A 22,913-nucleotide genomic window follows, 5' to 3' on the forward strand; every position below is an offset into this window, starting at 1 on the left:
TATATATATATATATATATATATATATATATATATACCGGAGTAAACACATAAATGTGAAACAAGTGGAAAAAGAGTACTCAAATACCAGTGGTAGAGTAATATGCTTTATGTAAAGCAGCAGAGAAATTCAACAAACCTGTTACTCTGAGTTTCCGTTGCCGTTCATCGGACAGTTTTTGCTAGAAAAAACTAGCAAAAACTGTCGATGAACGGCAACGGGAAACTATATAAAGTATATATATATATATATATAATGAGGAGATAAATTGAATATTAATTTAATTAATATTAATTTAAAACCAGTAGCCTAGCATATATAAAAAACTGAAAATCAGAAAAAAGTTTCAATACATGTGTATACTTAGGGATAAACCACTAGGTGGATACCAATATGCTAGAAGATCACATACGATCTAACTACAAAGAAAAGAATGTTCTCCAGTTCTTCTTCTGGTGTTTGCTGAATTTCTCTGGAGAACATTCTTTTCTTTGTAGTTAGATCATATGTGATCTTCTTCTAGCATATTGGTTATCCACCTAGTGGTTTATCCCTAAATACACACACACATATATATATATATGTCTATATGTATGTATGTCCTGGATATGACTTTAAACTGCATCCAGTAGTGGAGCCCTAACTCAGTTGATCCAGGATTTGAGGAGTGTGGTAACCTCTTCTTAGCCATTATTGTTCCCAGGTCTACTCTGACCCCAAAGTAGCAGCATGTATGAAGGTCCCAGTTATAGGTTAATTAGCATGTTAGGGATTTCCTACCTATGCATATGAAGACTAGGCCTGGTTGAATTATGCAGAAGAAACCTTCATTGTTTGATGGAAGGGAAGGCAGCTGCAGAAATGCAATATGGAGTGTGGGGAGCAAGACAAGACAAGTAAGACATCTTCGTGATGCACTGTATCTACAGACATGGAAGTGCTGTTGGTAGGGCATGTCCAAGACGTGGAAATAGTGACAAAACTGTTCTGCATGCTCTTACCCAATGCCTGAGCATTGCTGATTTGTTGGTTTATGCCGAACACCTGCTGTTACATGTAAAATGGATCCATCTATTGGCTGAGTCCATTGTGAAGATTGTTCTGTCACCTTCCTTTGGCCAAGCGGAGCAGGCAGTGTTTATCTGTTTGGTGGCCTGAGCGAAAGAGGTTGTGTGGTGGGCCAGATGGAAAGGGCTAAAGATAGACACTTTCCTCTTTGGCCAAGCCCTCATGAATTTTTTTCAAGCTTCACTTGAATAGGAAAGTGATGGTGGAAAGGGAAGTGCTGTCTCCTGGTGATTTTTTGGAAGGTGGGTGAATGTGGCGATAATGGTCAAAGCTTGCACCTATAGATTGAAGGAAGAGGACAAGGAAAGGGTACTTGCCCTAGTGGTCAGGGCAACTGTGGTTTTGTGGGGTTTCCACAAGCAACCTTAGGAAGTCTCCCACTTTCATTGTTGAAATTATATTTATTATTGTTATTTTTTCCATGCTCCTTTATGTAACCCCAGTGTATTGTACTGTACCAGCTCCCATGTTTCTGTGAACCCTTTAGTGGTTAATAAAGTAAATATTATCATTATCATTATTATCGTTATTATTATTATTATTATTATTATTATTATTATTATTATTATTGTGAACAGACAGAATCGTTAATATGCCTGGCAAAATGTTTAGCGGTATTTTGTCTGTCTTTATTAAGTCGATTACATTGACCCCAGTGCATAACTGGTACTTAATTTATCGACCCCGAAAGGATGAAAGGCAAAGTCGACCTCGATGGAATTTGAACTTAAAACGTAGCGGCAGATGAAATACCGCTAAGCATTTCGCCCAGCGTGCTAACGTTTCTGCCAAAGCAAAAGATTGTCAGAATTATTAGATTGGGATTAATACTGGCATTTCAGTTTTGAGCTTACAGCTGTACAATTTCCTCTCTCTACCTTTTCTATTGTTCATTGAAGCTGGTGGATCTCATGCCACTCCTACTCAAGCCATCATTCCTGGCTCCCTTATCTCAGTTCATCTTGCCACCCATATGGCCTCCTCTCTAGTCCTTGCACTCATCACTATGTCCAGTTTTGCTTTCCTTGGGTATTGGTCATCTAGAATTTCTTTGCTTGTCAACAACTACAGGCTTTTCCTGCAATTGTTGACTTGCAACTGTCAAAACTGCATGCTCCTCACAGGCTTTAGAATACTTATCCTTACATGTATGCAACAGTAAACAAAATACAAAATCTTGTCTTTCAAGGTTACTATTAAATTACCCTTAAGTCAAAACAATTCTGCATCTAAGCAACACTTTGTAACATTTTACCTTTGAGAATTTATATCTCTCAATACCATATCTCTTCCTTAAATTCTGAAACTTTTTCCTAAGTAAGAAATTCTTAATTAGATATTTTCCCATTTTGTTCACAGAATAAACACAGCTTGTAGCATTTTATTTCAAAATGATATAAAATAATACAAAATCTTAACATTATATGTTATTTTTCAAATTTTTTTCTTATAAATTTCGAAAATAAAATACATTTATGGTTAAAAAGAAGCTGAAGTGTGTTTTTTTCCCTCTTCCTTTTTGCCTTTAACAACATGGCCGATCTTAGATCTGGTATGTAGTTATCTTGGCAGTTACTTGATCCTAACTACCACTTTCTCAGAACGAGACTCAACAATAATGGATGATATGCCTATATGTCATGTTTCAGTTGTTAACATTGTATAATTCAAATTCTATATTTTTCAAGGATAAATAAGACGGAAAGATATTTGTATATGTATTTTCTGATGTTGCATCATGAGTACAGCAGTAACTTCATCTTCACCTGGGGATCCCAAACTTGTTCAGGAGATCATAGACAAGTTGAAATCTCAAGGTTTGTTCGACCAGTTCCGAAAGGAGGGAATGGGCGATGTAGATACAAAGGTAAGTAGTATCACATACAATTTATGTTTTTAACGATTTAATTGAACCGTAAAGACGTATTATTGCATGTACTATTGACTGATAGATTGGATTGTGAAATATTTTAGTATAGTTTGATTAAAACACCGCCGTTAGAAATAAGTAAACAATGTATTATAAACGTGCTTTCGGTGATTATCCGGCTTGTGTTTATTACTAGGCAACATAAGAGCAATATTACTTAAGCAAAATTATCAACATTAATCTCCGGCGATCTTTCGTCTCTAGTAGACCTTTCCGTCGATTTCCGTAAAAAACTTTCTTTTTTTTTTTACATATGGGCTTGCGGGAACTTTTGAAGTAATATACATACATATACACATACACCGAGTAAAAAATTTCAGTTATCTCTTTCTTTCACACATTACTCTGCCTCTTCACACATACTAACAGAAGCACTGCACTTACACAACATACTGTCTGTCTCCCACACCCCATCAAACACACACATGTACATCAATGCTTCCCCTGGACGGTAACTTCAAAAGAACTTCCCTCGTCATGCAATCGTTTTCTATAAGACTAATCTATATATATCTTCTAGATATTTTACTAAGAAGACTAGAATTATTAATAAACCGTAAATGTTATTTCCGAAATATTCTAGCGTGAGTTTGGTATTAAGACTACAAAAGTGCACAACTAGAAATTTACAGAAGAGTCGAGATTTTGTGACGTTCATGCATTTCCCCAAGGGCGTTGTCAACGCGAATGAAATGTAAGCTTCAATCGGTTATCAAAACCGGCTTGCTGGACTAAAAGATACTTCGATTTCTTCTACGAGGAACAACACTCTATATATTTACGGGGAATCAGAAAGTGAAAATCAAAATAATAAACAAATTAGCGTTGTTAAAATTGAAAGGAAATGTTTTCTACAGGGAATCGAAACGTAGACAGGTTTCTCCTACCACGCTCGACTGAGTCAAGTAAGGATGACATCTAAACAAAACAAAAAGAAAAGAAAACTCTTTTAGTATGACAATTATTTTCTTCAGATTCAAACATCATTGCTTCCGTGACATCACACTGGAGGATTCTTCAGTAAGGCCCTTTGTGTTAAATGATCATAATAAAGGACGATCTCCATACATCAGCGACAAAAACAGTGCAAAACTGATTCTGCAACCTTGTTATGATACCCTATTGTTTGGCCTTTCACCGATTCTCTCCAAATTGCATTAATAGTGCACAATCTTAATACAAAGTCATTATATAAGTTGAAGAAGCCTTTGAGCAGTCGTATGATCTATTGGAAATAGTAGACAAGTCTCCTTTACGTCACACCCTTCTGTCTTAAAAAAGAGCAGGGTACATTAGATAATATGGTCCTAAATGCATTATAAGGCGACGAGCTGACAGAAACGTTGGCACGCCCGGCGAAATGCGTAGCCGTATTTCGTCTGCCGCTACGTTCAAATTCCGCCGAGGTTGACTTTGCCTTTCATCCTTTCGGGGTCGATAAATTAAGTACCAGTTACGCACTGGGGTCGATATAATCGACTTAATCCGTTTGTCTGTCCTTGTTAGCCCTCTCTGTGTTTAGCCCCTTGTGGTAGTAAAGAAATAGATATGTGAGACTACATTAGCCAATTGACACTTTAGATACACCGAAGTCGAAATGTTTATGGTTTGAGCGACTTTGATCACAGGTTTACTTGATCACAGTTGATTGGGGTCTGAACAACAACTTTTGCAATAAGTTAGATGAATATTCATAATTCATTTTATATAAACGAAGATGCACCATTTCAGAGCCTTTTGGGGCCAAACGTGCATATATAACTACATGCACTCTCATTTATATAGTAGATATATAGTTCAAATAAATATTTGATTAGTCTTCTGTGCATTTGCCTGTTAACAGCAACAAGGGATTTATAGCTGTTTTAACAGTCCAGAGCTCATCAATTTGAGTCTCTTTCTCTTCTCAGTGACCATTGTGTTTCTCTGTTGAGTCAGATCTACAGAAGCTTGCTCTTTTATGTTATGTCCAAATGTTCTCTTACCCTTCAGAACTTTGGTAAAAGCAAAATCCTAGGTCTTGTCTACCCCCTTGTGGCCTTCATTTATCTCACATCTCTGAAATTGAAATTTCCTCACAGACTACTACATTGTAGCATGCATTTATAGAACTCTCCTTGATCCACACTTTAACAACTCTAATGTATCCAAATGTTTGATTACATCTACACTTGTCCCTTTGTACGTTAATTGCACACATGCTGTTGCTTCTAACAACAGGCTCCTACACATTTAACCTTTTTGTTACTATATTTATTTTGAGATGCTCTGTGTTTCATTCAGTTACTTTAAATATAACAAAGAATTTAGTAAAATAACATTGTTATCATTGAGCTAGTGTTAGGAACATAAATTGTGACCAAGATTTGGTGGAAGATTTGAATTCAAAACTTACGTAAACAAGACATTTATACTAAAGAGCCAGCGCCGGTTTCAGCTGGGTTGGTAACAAAAGGGTTAATATTACCTTTCACCTTTTCCTAATCTATTGCACACAGACACCTTCATATTTAACCGAGAGATGAACGGAAACTTCAGTGGAATATGACAACTTGGTCTTCTTCAATAGCATGTATGAAGGAAATAGTCTTATTCTGCAACCTCCTTGTAAATTAACAATAGTTAGACATTCTAGACCACATCCAAGTGAAAGTCATTTGGTTGATTGGTGAAAATTCCCTTTACGATACACTGCAATCTCTAACTAATAGATGTACTCTCTTCTATTACCTTACTCTGCCATCGAAGTCCACCTATCATACTTGTTCTCTGCCTCATTGTCCTTACTGTGCCTAATGCTCCAAACTCTCTATTACTTTTCCTAATAAGTCCACTTCAGGATGGGTCTTCCTACCCATCACCTGCATAATATTAATTTTTTTTCTTCTTTGATAAGGCCTCAAAGTTTAACTCTTTTGATACCAATCTGTCTGAAATTGCTCCTCGTTCTTCATTATAAACTTCTTGTTTAAAGTGATCTACATTAAAACCTTCCATTAAAGTTTTGTGTTAATTTATGTTCCAAACACTAGCTTAATAATTATAATCAACATCCTCATCATCGTTTAACGTCCATTTTCTGTGCTAGCACGGGTTGGACGGTTCGACCGGGGTCTGGGAAGCCAGGAGGCTGCACCAGGCTCCAGTCTGATCTGGCAGTGTTTCTACAGCTGGATGCCCTTCCTAATGCCAACCACTCCGAGAGTGTAGTGGGTGCTTTTTATGTGCCACCGGCACAGGTGCCAGGGGAGGCTGGCAGCGGTTACAATCGCTTGGTGCTTTTTACATGCCACTGGCACAGAAGCCAGTCAAGGTGGCGTGGCAAGAGTATTTTACAAAATTCTTCAAAATTAATTGAAATGAAGGTAGTGTATTTCATTAGAAGTATGATAATGAAAATGTTAACTCTGTTACGTTCTCATATTCGTTTATAACCTGTAAACACACAGCAACTTGCAAATCTAGCCAGCATCTATAACTTGATGTCCAACCATCTGTACATCAGCATTGAATTTTCATTGAAGATTCAAAAGATTCTTTACTTTACTTTCAGTCTGCAGTTGTGCATCATCCCTAGTGACAGTTCTAATTACCACTTTATCATTTTCCTTAATGACTACCAGTAATTTCTCATCCTTTAAGAAAATACTATTCAAGAGGTTTAACTCAGGCACAGGCATGGCTGTCTGGTTAAGAAGTTTCCCAACCTCTGATTTCAGGTTCACTTCCACTGTGTGGCACCTGGGCAAATGTCTATTACTATAGCCCCAAGTCAACTAAAGCATTGTTAGTAGATTTGATAGATGGGAAGTGAAAGAAGCCCATATGTGTGTATATATATGTATATAAATATTATATAAGTCATTATACCTGGCCAGCTCCTGTGAACTGTCCTACCTATGCATTCATGGAAGATGGACATTTAACGATCTTGATTATTATTATTATTAATCCAAACATGTGGTGGTACAGAAGAAATGAAGTCAAAAATGCTCAGAGAATGTATGAGAATTTATTCAGATTTTAATACACCACACACACACACACACTTGATCAGTTTACATTTGTTATGTGGAGCTGTGTTGCAAATTGCATCTTTTCTGGCTATCGTAAAAATCGGACACACGCATTTAAAAATGTGTGTGTGTGTGTGAGTGTGTATGTATTTGTGTCTCTTTGTCTTGACATCACATGATTGTTGTAAATGAATATCAGTCATTTCCAATATTCTGTGAAAACATATCTGATTATAGGGAAGCAGGTAAGTTTTGTCTGACCCATGCAAGTATAGAAAAGTGGACTGTAAAATGATGATGATGATGATCTCGTCAAATTTGCTGCTAATGAGGTTAGACTTGCACTAATCTAAAATTGATAGCTACTTTACCATCATTTCATAAATAGATTGGTTCTCATCTAAGTTTCTTTACCTTAACTAATGACCTCTCTCTTCAAACTATATTACTTCTGAAATAACATTAAGTTATCTTCTGAGATGTGACTGTAGATACAACAGGTGGAAAGAAAATATTAATTGTTGTAGAGATTGTGAGAAATAAAAACAGTTGTTGCATTAACAAGTAATATCCAAGCATGGTAATGAAATTAATTTTAAATTGCCTCATTCACACTTTATGTGTTATTATAAATAATTAATTTTTTCTTTTTCTTTTCCTTTTACAGCCAGCCTATCAGAATTTGAGGCAACGAATGGAAGGGCATGTGTCCCGCTTTTTGGAGAAGCAGGTGTGGAGCCCAAATCTGAATAAAAATCAGTTACGAGACCAACTAAGAAAACATATCAATCAGTATGTTGACAACTATTGTATTCTTATATTTTTATATTATTAAAGCAAAACCATTTGGGTCTCAGAAAAATTGCTTTGCAGTATTTGTTCTAGCTTTTTATGTTCTGAGTTCAAATTCCTCTGAGGTTAACTTTACCTTTCTTTCATTCTTTCAGGGCTGATAAAATAAAGTATCAGTTAAGTGCTAGGGTCAATTTAACTGACTAGCCCTCTCCCTACAAATGCTGGCCATGCTGGAGCACCGCCTTTAATTGAGCAACTCGACCCCGGTACTTATTCTTTGTAAGCCCAGTACTTATTCTATCAGTCTCTTTTACCGAACCACTAAGTGACGGGGACATAAACACACCAGCATCGGTTGTCAAGCAATGCTAGGGGGACAAACACAGACACACAAACATATACGTACACATATATATATATACATATATACGACGGGCTTCTTCCAGTTTCCGTCTACCAAATCCACCCACAAGGCTTTGGTCGGCCCGAGGTTATAGTAGAAGACACTTGCCCAAGGTGCCACGCAGTGGGACTGAACCTGAAACCATGTAGTTGGTAAGCAAGCTACTTACCACACAGCCACACCATTTATTTTTATTATGTCATAAGGTGGTGATTTGATTGTACTTTCACTTTGCTAAATTGGCCTTGTATCAAATAGGCAACTGATTTTCTGCAGTATGGTATTTACTGAGAAAGCTAGATAAATGTGTTGGAGAGATGTTTTTAATTACATATAAAGTTTGATCAAAATTAACAGCGCATATGATTAAGAGTTTAACGTTTAAGACTCCTAGCCATTAGTCCCTCAAAATATCCAGCTGGATTAGTGTCTGATTGTTCTTTCACTTTTAGTACTAGCAGAACTGTTAGCATGCTGAACAAAATGCTTAGTGGCATTTTGTCTGTCCTTACATTCTGAGTTCAAATTCCACTGAGGTTGACTTTGCCTTACATTCTTTTGGGATCAGTAAAATAAGTACCAGTTGAACACTGCGGTTTTGATGTAATCAACTTAACCCCATCCCCTGAAATTACTGGCCTTGTGCCAAAACTTGAAACTATTGTTGTTGTTGTTATTGAGTGAGAGAACAGCACATGCCATCAAAGTGACACTGGGGTACAAATATATGAAGCCCAATATACTCATCATGACTACCTGTCTGATAAGGGTGCACCAGGCACATTCATCACAACCATACATGTGTGACATGGTGATCTCATATCAAGATAGACAGCACATGACCTTGCAGATGGGGCCCAGTCAGAATTTTCTTCAGGTTGAGTAGCCCATCCTGCTCAAAAGGTCTCTGAATAAGGTTTGCTTAAGGATGATGAACAAAACACCCATGATTCCAGAGGTGACTTAATCAAACCCCAAAGAATTTCTCTCAACATATGGCTATGATGCCCTCTGATTACTTCTGTTCATATCATCAGCCACTCAGGGACGTGCTCAACTGGTTACTGTCAAGCAACTGACAAGCAGATCTGTGGTATTGAGCAGAATATTTGCTATAGTCCATCTTTTATTCCAAGACAAAACAATGTACATGATAACACTTCCAATCAGTTAAGATCAAAAGTCATGAAAGCCAGTGCTTGGTACTGCATCAGGAAATTTTTTATTATCATCATCAAATCATTTTTTATTATCATCATCATCATTGCCTTTGCACAGCTTCTAACGCTGGAGATGTACAACAGCGTCAGCTGTTCATTACCAGTGAACTAAGGTAACACCTTATTTTTCAAGCACCTTCTGGAGCATTCGAGTGGTTCCAAGCAGTGCTGTTTTCTGCAAGTGCACCACCCTTATTGCAGCCCCTATTTGTTCCACATGCTTCTCAAGATTTTTGCTCACTGTTCCCAGGGCTCCAACAATTATTGGTACTACTGCTACCTTTTTCATTGACCACATTTGCTTAACTTCCCAAGCTAACCTGTCATATCTCTCAACTTTTCTTTCTTCTGATCACATACTTTGTTATCAGCTGGGCATGCTATATCTATGATCCAGCATAGTTTCCTTTCTCAATTAAGACTATGTTTGGCTTCCTATTCCCTATCTCATGGTCGCACTGAATCATAAAATCAGGGTCTTTGCATTTCTATTTTTGACGATGCCTTCAGGTTTGTGGTCGTACCAATTGTTTGCTCTGTCAAGTCTATACTTGTTGCAAAGTGTCCAATGGACAAGCCTAGCTATATTGTCATGGCATCTCTTTTATTCCTTCTGGGCTATTGGCGTACATTGGCTGGTTATATGCCATACGGTTTCACCATTTTGTTCACAGATTCTGCACTTATCACTTTCTGCTGTGTTGTCTATTCTGTATTTTATGTAGTTTGTTCTTAGTGCTTACTCTTGGGCAGCACAGATTAGAGCCTCCGTTTCCGGTTTTAAATCACTTTTAGTCATCCACAGTCATCTTTTTCTCTGTCTGTCTTATCTTCAACATCCATATGAAATTGATCATGCATTCTTTTCTTTACCCACCTATTTTCAATTCCATTCGTTTTCAATTTCTTGTACAGTGCTTAATCTTTGCAATCTTTCAACCTACACAAGCCTGACCTTACTTCTAATAATAGCGGTTCTGTGGCATTTTTTACATACCATGCTATGTTGTTTTCTTCTGCTCTAATGCTGTGTTTGCATCTAATAAGTTCTCTTCTCCTTCTTTTTCTTGGTATGTACAGTCTGTCTGTGTCACTTTTTGGGTGGAGTGACCAATATCTAGTCAGCAACTTCCTTGTCTTTCTGTCTAAGCTGTTTAGTTCGTCTACTGTCTGTGCGATTACCCCTGCTCCATACCAGGTAACATTGAAAGTCAAAGGTTTTGGAGTGACATCTGGAGCACAAGAAGGATGCTGAATGGTTGCAAGAACTGAAACAAACAGTAGTCTGTCCAAAACAGGCAGAACTAGTCATTTCAGTTAGGGAAGTGAAGGAAATCAGCAAAAAAATGAGCAACTGGAAGGCTCCAGGACTAGATGGAGTTCAGGGCTATTGGATCAAAAGATTTGGTGAATGTCATGCATGAATAGCTGCACAACTCAACACCTTGTTAAATGCTGACCAAGTAACACCAGAGTGGTTGACATTGGGTAAGACAGTGCTGTGCCTGAAAAACATTGAAAAAGGCTATACGGTAGACAATTACAGGCTGATATCCTGTTTGCCACTTATGTGGAAGTTATTGACTGGAATATTTGCAGAGTCAATGTATGAACATCTGAAAAAAAAAGGAGTCCTGCCACATCAGCAGAAGGGTTGCAAGCATAAGTGCAGAGGCACCAAGGATCAACTCCTGATAGACAAAACTGTACTTAGAGACTGCAAGAGGAGGAAAAGTAACTTAGCCATGTCATGGATCAACTATTGTAAGGTGTATGGTATGATTCCATATTCTTGGATTATGGAGTGTATGAACCTATTTAGTATTGCATTGAATGTTGAGCGATTGCTTGAAAAAATTGTTGTTGTTGTTGTTCCTCCTTTGTAACATAGTGTAGGTAAAAATGCACCGGAGTTTTTAGTCATCTGTCAAGTCACAACAAGGACCTCAGACAAATAATACTTTCCTTAAGATGTGTGCTGTGCTCAATAAGCTGCTTTTTGCAAGACATCAATCTTGCATGGGATTTCCAGTTGCCCTAAGAAATCTTGAAGTTTCAATGGGATTGAGCCCAACACTCTGATCACCACTGATATCACTTTTACATTACTCTCTTGCATTCTATACAGTCTGGCCATTTCCACTTTCTACCTCCACTTTCAATTCAGAGTACTTTTTGATTTTTTCAACCTCTTTACTCACAACAGTCATGTCATTTGGTATGGCTACATCAATGATCTGACAGTATTTGTCTCTCTTGTTCTATATGACAATATCCTGCCGATGGCATTCGATTACACGGTCTATCTGAAAATCATAGTCCCCGAGTATCATTACTTTTCCATCCTCCTGCATAACTTAACTTGGTACATGCTCATACCATTTCTCTGTTACTTCATATTGATATTTCCGACATAAGAGCCAATAAAGATACACACGCACACTTTATTGTGGCGGCATTTGTATTCTTTTTGTGCAAGGCTCTCACATCCACTTACCTAGTGGGTCTCATTTTCCACAGAGTCTGCATTTCTGAGTGTCAAAAGTTTTATAGATGTTATACTTCACTGAATTGGTAGCGAGAGCCTGGGCTTGTGCAGCAATGATCAGGCTTTCAGTGGTATGCTTCAAATCACCTCATTCAAGCCATGCCCACTCTGCTGTGTAACATCTTGTGTATTCTTTTCAAACTGTCCATGCATTCTCATTTCAAGAAGGTCTTCTTTTCTGTTCTCCTCAGCTCTTTGCTTAAACACTGCCTTGCCCATCATTTCATCTGCATTTACACCCATATCTTTGGCAGCATATTGCAGCAGGTCTTCATCATTATTTATCAAATACTCAGCAAGCGTTCTCCTTTCACTCCTTATACAATGGTCTATACTAATTAGTCTTCTGCCACCATTCTTTCTTTTCATATACAATCTGTTCATGTTTACTTTAGGGTGTAGCACCCTATGCAGCGTCATCAACTTTCTCGTCCTTCTATCTAGTGTTGATATTTCCTCCTTAGTCCATTTGAGAATGGACGCACTATATCTGACCACCACAACTGCCCAGATATTCATTGCAGTAATCAGATTTTTGGCATTCAGGTTGGATTTCAACACCATCTTCACCCTTTTTTGATACACCTCACTGACCTTGACTTTCATTTCTCTGTGTAGAATGTCATCCAGCTCCAAAATCCCTAAATATCTATACCCACTACTGTTGGGTTCACCCATGATCTCTCCTGATGGTAACCGCAATCCTCTGTAGGCTGCTTTCTTCTCTCTTTTCATATTAAGTACTGAGCATTTGGTGATCCCAAATTTCATACCAATGTCCCTACCACACTTCTGGACTATTTTGGTTAAGGAATCTATGTGTTTTTCAGATTTCACCAAATAATTTCAGGTCATCCATAAACAGAAGATGGTTCAATGATGGGCTTTTCTTCCCACATTGGTAACCCATCTTAACTTTCCTAAGTGTCATTGTTATGGGTATTAGTGCAATTACAAAAAGTAATGGAGAAAACGAGTCACCTTGGAAGATTCCCCTTTTAATATTAACTTCTCCAAGGAATACATTACTTGAGTACAAATTAGTTTTCCACTCTTTCATACCAAGTATCAGAAAATTTGTGATGTTGTTTGCAACACCAAACATCTGCAGGTATTCAACAATCCAAGAATGAGGCATCATATCATATGCCTTCTTAAATTATTATTATTATTATTATTATTATTATTATTATTATTATCATTATCATTATCTTTTAGGTCTGGTATCTTGGCTAGTGGAGTGGAGCGAATCATTGAACAAGTGGTTAACCCGAAGATATTTTTGGTAATCAAGCCTCGCATTGATGAAGTCATATGTGAACATCTGGAAATTGACTTTAAGGAGCGGCAGGAGAAGCTACTGCGCAAGAAACACCAGCAGCAAGCCTTGGCCGCTGCTGCTGCTGCAGCTGCTGCAGTGGCTGCTTCAAATAATGCCATGGCAAGTAAGTAGAAATATTTTTCTATCTGTCTGTCTGTCTGTCTATATGGGTGTGTGTGTGTGTTTGTGTCTATCCTTGTCTTGATATCCCGTGATGATTATAAATGAGCACCGTTGCCATACAAGTAATGTTGTTAGTTTCTGGTCTTCCATGAAAAGTGTGCCTGGACATGGGTAAATATTATCTTGCTTGGGAACAGGAAAAGCATCAGGCTGCAGAAAATTTGCTTCAATTCCATTTTTACCTGCACATACATAGAAAAATGAATGTAAAAACAATGATGACGATGATGATTGTGTGTAAAACATTCGTACAGCAAGACAGAACCAACAAAAACAAGCAATCTAAACTTTATATGTAGAGACTATTCTTAGAATATTCATCATTATCATTATCATCATCATTTAAGATCTTGGCCCCGTGCTGGTGGCATGTAAAAAGCACCCACTACACTCTCGGAGTGGTTGGTGTTAGGAAGGGCATCCAGCTGTAGAAACTCTGCCAGATCAAGATTGGAGCCTGGTGCAGCCATCTGGTTCGCCAGACCTCAGTCAAATCGTCCAACTCATGCTAGCATGGAAAGCAGGCGTTAAACGATGATGATGAATTTCCTGATGACATAAGTTAAATGGTTTGACAGGATCTGATAAGCTCAAGGACTGCATCCTGCTCTTGTCTAGCATGGTTTCTGCAGCTGGATGCCCTGCCTAATGCCAGCCACTTTTCAGTCTGTTACTAGGTGCTAGCTCTAGTGAGGTTGCTGTGCAGATTGCCAAAGCAGAACAGGTTTCTTAGTGTAATGGAGCAACATGATTACTCACATTTTAGAGGAGGTGGGCGTGATGTGGAGTTGTAAATATTGATATTAGTATTGGGATATATTTTAAATAGATTAGTTTCTCTATACATAGAAAAATTGATAGAATCAATCTTAAATCAATCTATGCCAAGATTTGCTCCTTACAGTTAAGAGTACCACTATTTTGGCATCAAATCCTGGCAGAGCCAATGTTGTTCATTCTTTTAATATTGATAAGATAAAATACCAAGATTGATTATCTCTCTTGCAAGATTGTCTCATATGCTGCCCAAACAATTTATTTCAATTGTAAGATATGAGAAAGGAAGGTCAGATATTTAATTTATTTATTCCTGTATTTATTGTAGATATTTATATCTAGGGTGGTAATAAGAATTTTGGCTGTTATATCAGAGGTTATAATGCTGTGAAACTGAATGAAGACGATAGGCAAACAGCTGACCAGCACCAGTCATGCAGCTTCAGAATTCATGAGAATTGCCCACTGGAGTGTAACTATTTGGCAAAGTAGATAATATGTAGTGCTAAGGTAGACAGACAAAAAAAAAAGATGAACCTAAAATGTATATAGCAGCAACTGACATTCAAAAATTGATTCCATTTGTCAGCCATGTTAAAAATGAACTACAGCTTCGTCAGATTTATGTTCCATGTTTTCACGAATTCAAAATTACCTGGACAAATGTAGGTAAGGCACAAACATATAGAAACAGTAGCTTCAGATCAAAAATATGGTGTGATCTTCGCACAAAAAATTAAGAATCTTGCATCAAGACATTGATGATTCGAACAAAAGAATTGAATTGTTAGTGTCTTGTATGTACAGAGCAAAATATTTTTTGTGTAAATACCAGCCTCCTTAAATTTTGGCCTGGTTTAGGGAATAAAAATACTCCAGAAAACATTGGCTTTGAAGTGTTTAAAAAATTTTTTTTAGATATCACTTGATGCGATTTCATATGGGCAGTTCTTAGAGTGATCTCCCTTGTCAATTATTTTCATGAAAGTTAGAAATGAAATGAAATATGCTTGATTTTTTTTTTAAACGTAAAGATAAGGGTTTTCTTGATAATTTTAGTATAATATATTTCGAAATATATTCATATAATAGATAATTCAAGAGAAAACATATTTCGACTACCAGCTGAAAGACTGGACACGTAACTCTTGAAGTACTAGAAATTATAAGCTTTTTGGTTGTAATGTATTAAAGAATACTGTACATTTATATATTGAATTCTGTAATTTATCAGTTTTTTGTGAACTGTGGCTGTGTTGTAAGAAGCTTACTTTCCAACCATGGTTTCAGGTTCAGTTCCACTGCGTGGCAACCTTGGGCAAGTGTTTTCTACTATAGCCTTGGGCCACTCTAAGACTTGTGAGTGGATTTGGTAGATAGAAACTGAAAGAAGCCTGTCGTATACGTGTGTGTGTTTGTATTTGTCCCCCCACCACCACCACTTGACAACTGGTGTTGGTATATTTACTTCCCTGTAAATTAATGGTTTGGCAAAAAAGACCAGGCTTAAAAAAAAATACTGGGGTTGATTCATTTGACTAAAACACCTCAAGGTGGTGCTCCAGCATGGCTGCAGTCTAATGACTGAAGCATGTAAAAGAATAAAAGAACATATATGTATATGTAAGACCATTTTTTTAACCTTCAGTTTGTATAGTGATTGCAATGGTGCCATATTAGCATTTGGGATTAGAGAAGGTAGGAATTAATAAGGTGGAAGAGAAGATAGTAGTTTGATACAAGATCACTATTAGCTACATGATTGTATCATGTTGGAAAGCTTCTAGCAGGCACTAGTAAGATTGGTCATGGAGAGTTCCAACCCTGAAAAGTTGATGGCTGATATTGGATATCTGCTAGTAAACTGACTAAATTATTCACATTTCCACAGTCATTTTCTCTCTCATTTTTTCTAGATTTAGTTTCAAAAAATGTTTTATTAAATACTAGCAGTATCGCCCAGCGTTGCTCGGGTTTGTAAGGGAAATAACTATATAAGCATTTTTAGAGAGTTACTTCCCTTATATGATAGCAAAAAAATGCATTAAAAACGGGAAAAAATGATGGCAATTTTTTTTTTAGATCGTAGACTCATCGTAGACACGCGCTAATACCCAGAAGGGCTTGATATGAATCACGACTATAAGATACCCGCTTTTGGTTAAACTGCACCGCAAAATGTGGGAGTAGTTAGGAATCTAAATCGTAGGAGACAGACACACAACTTCACTTTTATATATAAAGATATTTCTACTATAAATTTCTTATTTGTATTACAGGTCATGCTTCATATGGAAATAACTATTTTCCTTATCAACAAACCTCATATTGGCAACAGCAACAGCAAATACGACCACTTCCACCAAGTACTTCACAGCAGTCACAGCCTCCTACCCCTTTGGCTCAGAATCAACAGAAACAGACCATACTGCCATTTTCATTACCTGATACATCCAAACCACCACCTGCAGCTTTTCTTCCTGCTACAGGTGGATTTGGTCTTCCTCAGCAACCATATCCAATAATCCCACAACAGACCTGGAATACTTCTGTCACAACAACTACTGTCTCAACTTCTACTAGTTTTAATCCCATGTATCCTCCCCACATACTGCCACCAAGCGTACCTTTAGCTGCTGGTGCCCCTCTACCGCTTATGAATTTTACATCAGTGCCACCCCCAACTTCAAGTAGTAAGGCTAGTGTTACAAGTAGCACTACAAGTTTGACTAATTCTAGTATCAAGGAAACAGGTCGTGGTTTACTGGCTACTCCTAATTTGTCACAGGCAATTGCTCCTATAACATTACCTCCCATGAATGTTCCCCCTCCGGTACCACCTGCTCCTCTACAACCACCAGGTATAGCAGCCCCTGCTTTACATCCACCCGTCCTTCCTCCACTAAACATGCCACCTCCACCTATCACAGATCCATTAACTCGACCACTTCCCAGCCTTCCACCTCATGGACACGGTCCTTCTAAACCCCCTTTGGATAATGTTCCTATGAAAGTTTCTGTAAAAACTCCACTTCTTCCTGATCCCATTATTTCAAAACTTGTTAACAAACCTTACAATAACCCTGTATTACAACCTCCTGTTGGACTACCAGTAATGCAGTCTTCTATGCCACCTAATGTCCCTGTTCCCCCATTAGTTTCACAACCAGCACTGCCTCCTTTAACTAAACCATCTTTGCCTGCAATTCCACCAAAACCCCTTTTGCCACAACCAGCTCCTCCTCCATGCGTCACTGATATCCTTCCACCACCAACATCTTCATCATCATCGTCATCGTCATTACCATCTGTACCAAATCATGAAGATCATCAAAGTTCTAAAATTCCAGAGATAAATAGGGAAGACATCAATCAAAGAATAAGCGAGCCTCCAGAATCTCTAAAACTTGCCGTTGAAGAAAAAAGCTGGTCTGCTCCGAAACTAGAAGACATTCCTTTGCCTCATTTACCATTTACAGTCACTACACCTGAAAAAAACAAATCTGCTGACCCATTAGTTAAAGAGAAAGACACTAAAGTTTCTGAACAAACAGTTGAAATAAGTGAAGAAAAACCAGCTGCAGAAAATTCTTCAACTGCCAAGAATAACAGTAAAGATGTGCCTTCCGATGGTTTTGTGGAACAAACATCTGCTAGTACTCAACCTTCTGCTGATGTTGAAGCAGCTCCAGAGGAAAAATCTCGGACATACAAGTTCTCATGGAGTAAGGGCAGCATGGAAGGCGAACTGTCTGATTTTACAATCAGCTCTGTGCACACCAGTGATTTGTCTTCTTTTGATGAGGGAGATGGTAACATTTCTCTTTCAGATGTAAACAGTAGTCCACGTCATGACAGTGATACTAATCCTGGTAAGATTTTTTTTCTTAACAACTACTGTATCATCATCATCGTTATTTAATGTCCGTTTTTCATGCTGGCATGGGTTGGATGATTTGACTGGAGCTGGTATGGCCAGGGATTGCAACTAGGCTCCATTGTCTGTTTTGGCAAGGTTTCTCTGGCTGGATGCCCTTCCTAATGCCAACCACTCCACAGAGTGTTTTTAATGTTGCACCAGTATCAATTCTGCTGTGGCAGATGGATCTTCTTGAGTACAGCAATGCACCAGATATCTCAGTCCTTAGTCATCTCCGTTGTGTGGGTGTGTGTGTGTGTGTGCGTGTGTGTGCGTGCGTGTGTGTGTGTGTGTATATGTATGTATGTATATATTTGTTTGTTCACTTTTAGGTCAGTTTTTCCATGTGAGTGTTGGCTAGAAAGTATCATTTCTAATTTTATTAATATACAGCTATCACCTCTTAGTTTATTTACACATTGGTTCAAAAGGTCTACAAATTTCCAACAGGAAATGAAATGAAATACTACATAACTCTTTACATTTTTTTGTTTGTATGTCCAGCACTTGAGAATCAATCTCTGTGTCTCTCCTAAAAGGAATGAAAAGTTGTTTAGATTTAAAAATGAGAAGAGTTAAATAGTATTTCATTTTATGAAAATTTGAAGACCTTTTATACCCATACTTGATCTTCCTAAGCTCTATTATTAATCAGTTTGCTTCCCACCCATATGCTTTTGGGTTCACTCCCACCATGTTGTACCTTAGGTAAGTGTCTTCTATAGTCCCTGGCTAACTAAACTCTGGTCAGAAACCAAAAACCAGAAACTGAAAGAAGCCCATCGTCTATGTGTGTGTATGTGGTGATTGTGCGTGTGTGTATATGTATGTGTTATTATCTCCTTACCTTGACTTTGCATGTAGTAAATGAATGTCATCAACATGCAAACAGTCTCCTTTGTTTTTGATCATCTGTAGAAACATGTCTGGGGAAATATTACCATACTTGGAAACAGTTGAGAGTTGGTGATAGGAAGTGCATTCAGCTGTAGAAAATTTGCCTCAACAAATTCCATCTGATCCATGAGAGTGTAGAAAAGTAGATGTTAAAACATTTCAGCTATATTTATAGTAAAAATTGTTGGCAATTAATTCATAATATAAATATATATATTTTTTTGTAGACTTGGAAGATGTTGCTGAAAAAGTTGTTGAAAAAACAGAGCCAAGTCCATGCAAAGAGACAAAGAAAGCTAAAATTCCTCCCAGACCTCGTAAACTGATTTCTTTATCGTACAATTATTCTGACAGTGATGATGATGAAACACGAGAGGAACGTAAAGAACGAATTGTAAGTATTTGGTTTTAAAAGGTTTAGTTTTTGCTGGATGTATTCTACTTTACAGATTACTTAAAGAATAGTCATGTTAAATTTCCCCCCATCGTAGTAAGTTCTTGTGCTGTGTTAGTGCTGCCATATAAATACAGTTGTTCAATCAAATTTGGTTACAACTGATCATATTTTACTGTTTACCTTTGTAATGAAAGTAGACTTTTTTGTTTTGGGAGTGAATTTGTGTCGGTTTTTGTTGCTTGTTCTACCAATCTTCTGTTTTGAAATTGAATTCATCATCATCATCATCATTTAGCGTCCGCTTTCCATGCTAGCATGGGTTGGACGGTTCAACTGGGGTCTGTGAAGCCAGAAGGCTGCATCAGGCCCAGTCTGATCTGGCAGTGTTTCTACGGCTGGATGCCCTTCCTAACGCCAACCACTCCGTGAGTGTAGTGGGTGCTTTTTACGTGCCACCCGCACAAGTGCCAGACGGAGCTGGCAAACGGCCACGAACGGATGGTGCTTTTACGTGCCACCGGCACGGGGGCCAGGCGCGGTTGGCAACGGCCACGAACGGATGGTGCTTTTACGTGCCACCGGCACGGGGGCCAGGCGAGGCTGGCAACGGACACGAACGGATGGTGCTTTTACGTGCCACCGGCAATATATTTTTCCTTCCTTCTTAAGATGGAACATTTGTTTGTTATTGTTAGCTGATCAACAACTTTATTTAGCCTCTCTTATGATGCCGCCAGAAATTAGTGCTGAAGAGTTGCAACTGTTGCATTCTGACTGAATCTGTAGTAGAGGGTTTGTGAAATGTGATAAAACCCAAACTATCATAGATTAGCTGAACACTTCAAAGAGGTCAAATTTCCCCTGTGAGGAACAGAAGTCTGATGTCCTTTGGAAATAAAATGTGACTGCAGTTTTCTAAGCTTGACAACACCAGTCTTAAATTGCACACAGTCACTTTGCATATTGTTATAGCATACTCTAAACTTAACTGTGAAATCAATTGTTGATTTTATTCAGTTCTGAAATAATATTTTTAATTATCAAAAACTTGTCAGTGAATTAAAACTAGAACAAACTATATTAACTGTTTCAACAATGTTTGACTCTATTTATATCAGCAATTTTGTTGAAACTTCTAAGAGAGCATCTTAACCACAAATTCACAGATTTTATGGTCGGGATTTCCTAATTTAAAAATATTCAGTTTTCATTTGTCAACAATTATGTAAGTAATATTGGTTGTAAATTTGTTAGCGCTTTTATTATTGTATTTATTGATTACTAGCAGTATCGCCCGGCATTGCTCAGGTTTGTAAGGGAAATAACTATATAAGCATTTTTAGAGATGTAAAGTATAATAACCATCTCAATATGGCTAACCACAAAGGGGGAGGTGTTACTGTAGCTTTTTACATTCTGAGATTTAATAATAAATTTTTAGAGAGTTACTTCCCTTATATATGCCAAAAATGCATTAAAAATGGGAAAAATTGATGGTAAATTTTTTTTTAAATCGTAGACTCATCGTAGACGTGTGCTAATACCCAGAAGGGCTCGATATAAATCACGACTATAAGATACCCGGTTTTGGTTAAACTGCACCGCAAAATGTGGGAGTAGTTAGGAATCTAAATCGTAGGAGACAGACAGCACACAACCTCTCTTTTATATATAAAGATATATGACTGACGCAATCTGCTGTTTTCTCTTTGTTGAAGGCTAAAGAAAAGGAAGAGCGTTATCTTCGTCGGCAGCAAAGACGAGCTGGTTTGGAAGCCAAAAGAAAAGACCGAGAAGAAGAGAAACAACGTCTGTGCACAAAGACAAATGTTGATTCTGATGAACGGAAAGAAGATTCAGGTTAGTTGAAAAATTAGTCTTATTTCTTTATTGCCCACAAGGGGCTAAACATAGAGGGGGACAAACAAGGACAGACAAGGGATTAAGTCGATTACATCGACCCTAGTGTCCAACTGGTAATTAATTTATCGACCCCAAAAAGATGAAAGGCAAAGTTGACCTCGGCGGAATTTGAAATCAGATCATAGTGGCAGATGACATACCACTAAGCATTTTGCCCGGCGTGCTAACGTTTCTGCTAGCTTGCCGCCTTAGTTGAAAAATTATTCTAACAGTCATTCAATAATTGTTTCAATATTATGGGAGAAGTCATTGGATTCTGTTTTTAATGTCTTACAATTTTATCCCCTCTCCTAGAAAGAACCTAGAAACCTAGAAAGAGCTTACTTCTGGAACTTACCAACACACTTGTCACTTCATCAGCATTCCTAAATTAAAGTAGTTGATGTACTGGACTACTGATTCACTGATTATAAGATCAAATTCTGTTATGTACCACCTGACAAAACAATCTATAAGTATCAGGTAGTCTTGTGGTTGAGTGATGAAGTATCCTCTTCAAGGAAAAATTTCAGTAAGTTGTAAGTGTAGTGATAATAAGTATATAAAATGTAACATGTTTAACATGCTAACTAATGCATGCTCTGTTTAATTGAAGCCATGTGTCTCTTTCTAGGTGCAATCCAATGGTCATTCATGAATGAAGGGGGTTTTTATCCTTTACAGCATATAAGATACCAACACGTGTTTCTGTTCTGCAAGTGCTTTAGCATCCATAAATGTGATCATACAACTAATCAATTCATATTAAATTGACTTATTATGAATCTGTTTGTTGTACAGAACCATCACATGATATATTATATATATATGTGTGCTTGAGGAGACTTATTGAGTCAACCACATCATCATCAAAATAAATATCAAATGCAAATTGTAGTTGTGATACCTGTGCCGGTGGCACATAAAAAGCACCAACCGATTGTGGCTACTGCCAGCCTCCCCTGGCCCCGTGCTGGTGGCACGTAAAAAGCACCCACTACACTCCTGGAGTGGTTGGCATTAGGAAGGGCATCCAGCTGTAGAAACACTGCCAGATCAGACTGGAGCCTGGTGCAACCTCCTGGCTTCCCAAACCCCGGTCGAACCGTCCAACCCGTGCTAGCACGGAAAACGCACGTTAATCGATGATGATGATGATGATGTGTGTATGTGTAGGCTGGTGTCTCCTTGACTTGATGTCAAGTGATTGTTGTAAAGAAGTCTCACTGTCATACAGGCAGTGTCCTTCATTTCCTATCTTCCATGAAAACATGTCTAGTAATGGGAAAACATCACCAGGTGAGGATTGGTAATAGGAAAGGCATCTGGTTGTAGAGTGTCTGTCTCAACAGATTCTGTCCAACCCACATAAGTATAGAAGAGGATGTTGAAATAAGGATGATGGTGGTGGTGATGGCATGCTTTAATATTGTCGTATCATTAATTTGGTGTAAATGTTTGGGGTCAAATGTTCCATAAGTTTTAAGGTAGCCTGCAATAATAGGATTTTTCTCTTTCAAAGAAACTTGATTTTGTT

At 37.9% G+C, this 22,913-nt stretch overlaps 1 protein-coding gene across 2 annotated transcripts in view; it reads left to right on the forward strand.

The window, feature by feature from the left end:
- Positions 1-2,659: 2,659 nt before the first annotated feature.
- Positions 2,660-22,913, forward strand: part of LOC115226101 (biorientation of chromosomes in cell division protein 1-like 1) — a 29,420-nt gene continuing 9,166 nt past the window's right edge. The window contains exons 1-6 of one of the 2 annotated variants that reach the window (XM_029797087.2): positions 2,660-2,935; positions 7,682-7,806; positions 13,199-13,425; positions 16,541-18,133; positions 19,305-19,471; positions 21,193-21,334. In XM_029797087.2, the coding sequence (XP_029652947.1) occupies positions 2,807-2,935; positions 7,682-7,806; positions 13,199-13,425; positions 16,541-18,133; positions 19,305-19,471; positions 21,193-21,334 (2,383 nt within the window). In that variant the 5' untranslated portion in view covers positions 2,660-2,806. The remainder of the gene's footprint in view (positions 2,936-7,681; positions 7,807-13,198; positions 13,426-16,540; positions 18,134-19,304; positions 19,472-21,192; positions 21,335-22,913) is intronic. The other variant, XM_029797095.2, reaches the window with a different exon arrangement.

The sequence above is a fragment of the Octopus sinensis genome, linkage group LG2, assembly GCF_006345805.1.
Source record: "Octopus sinensis linkage group LG2, ASM634580v1, whole genome shotgun sequence".
Lineage (NCBI taxonomy): Eukaryota > Metazoa > Mollusca > Cephalopoda > Octopoda > Octopodidae > Octopus > Octopus sinensis.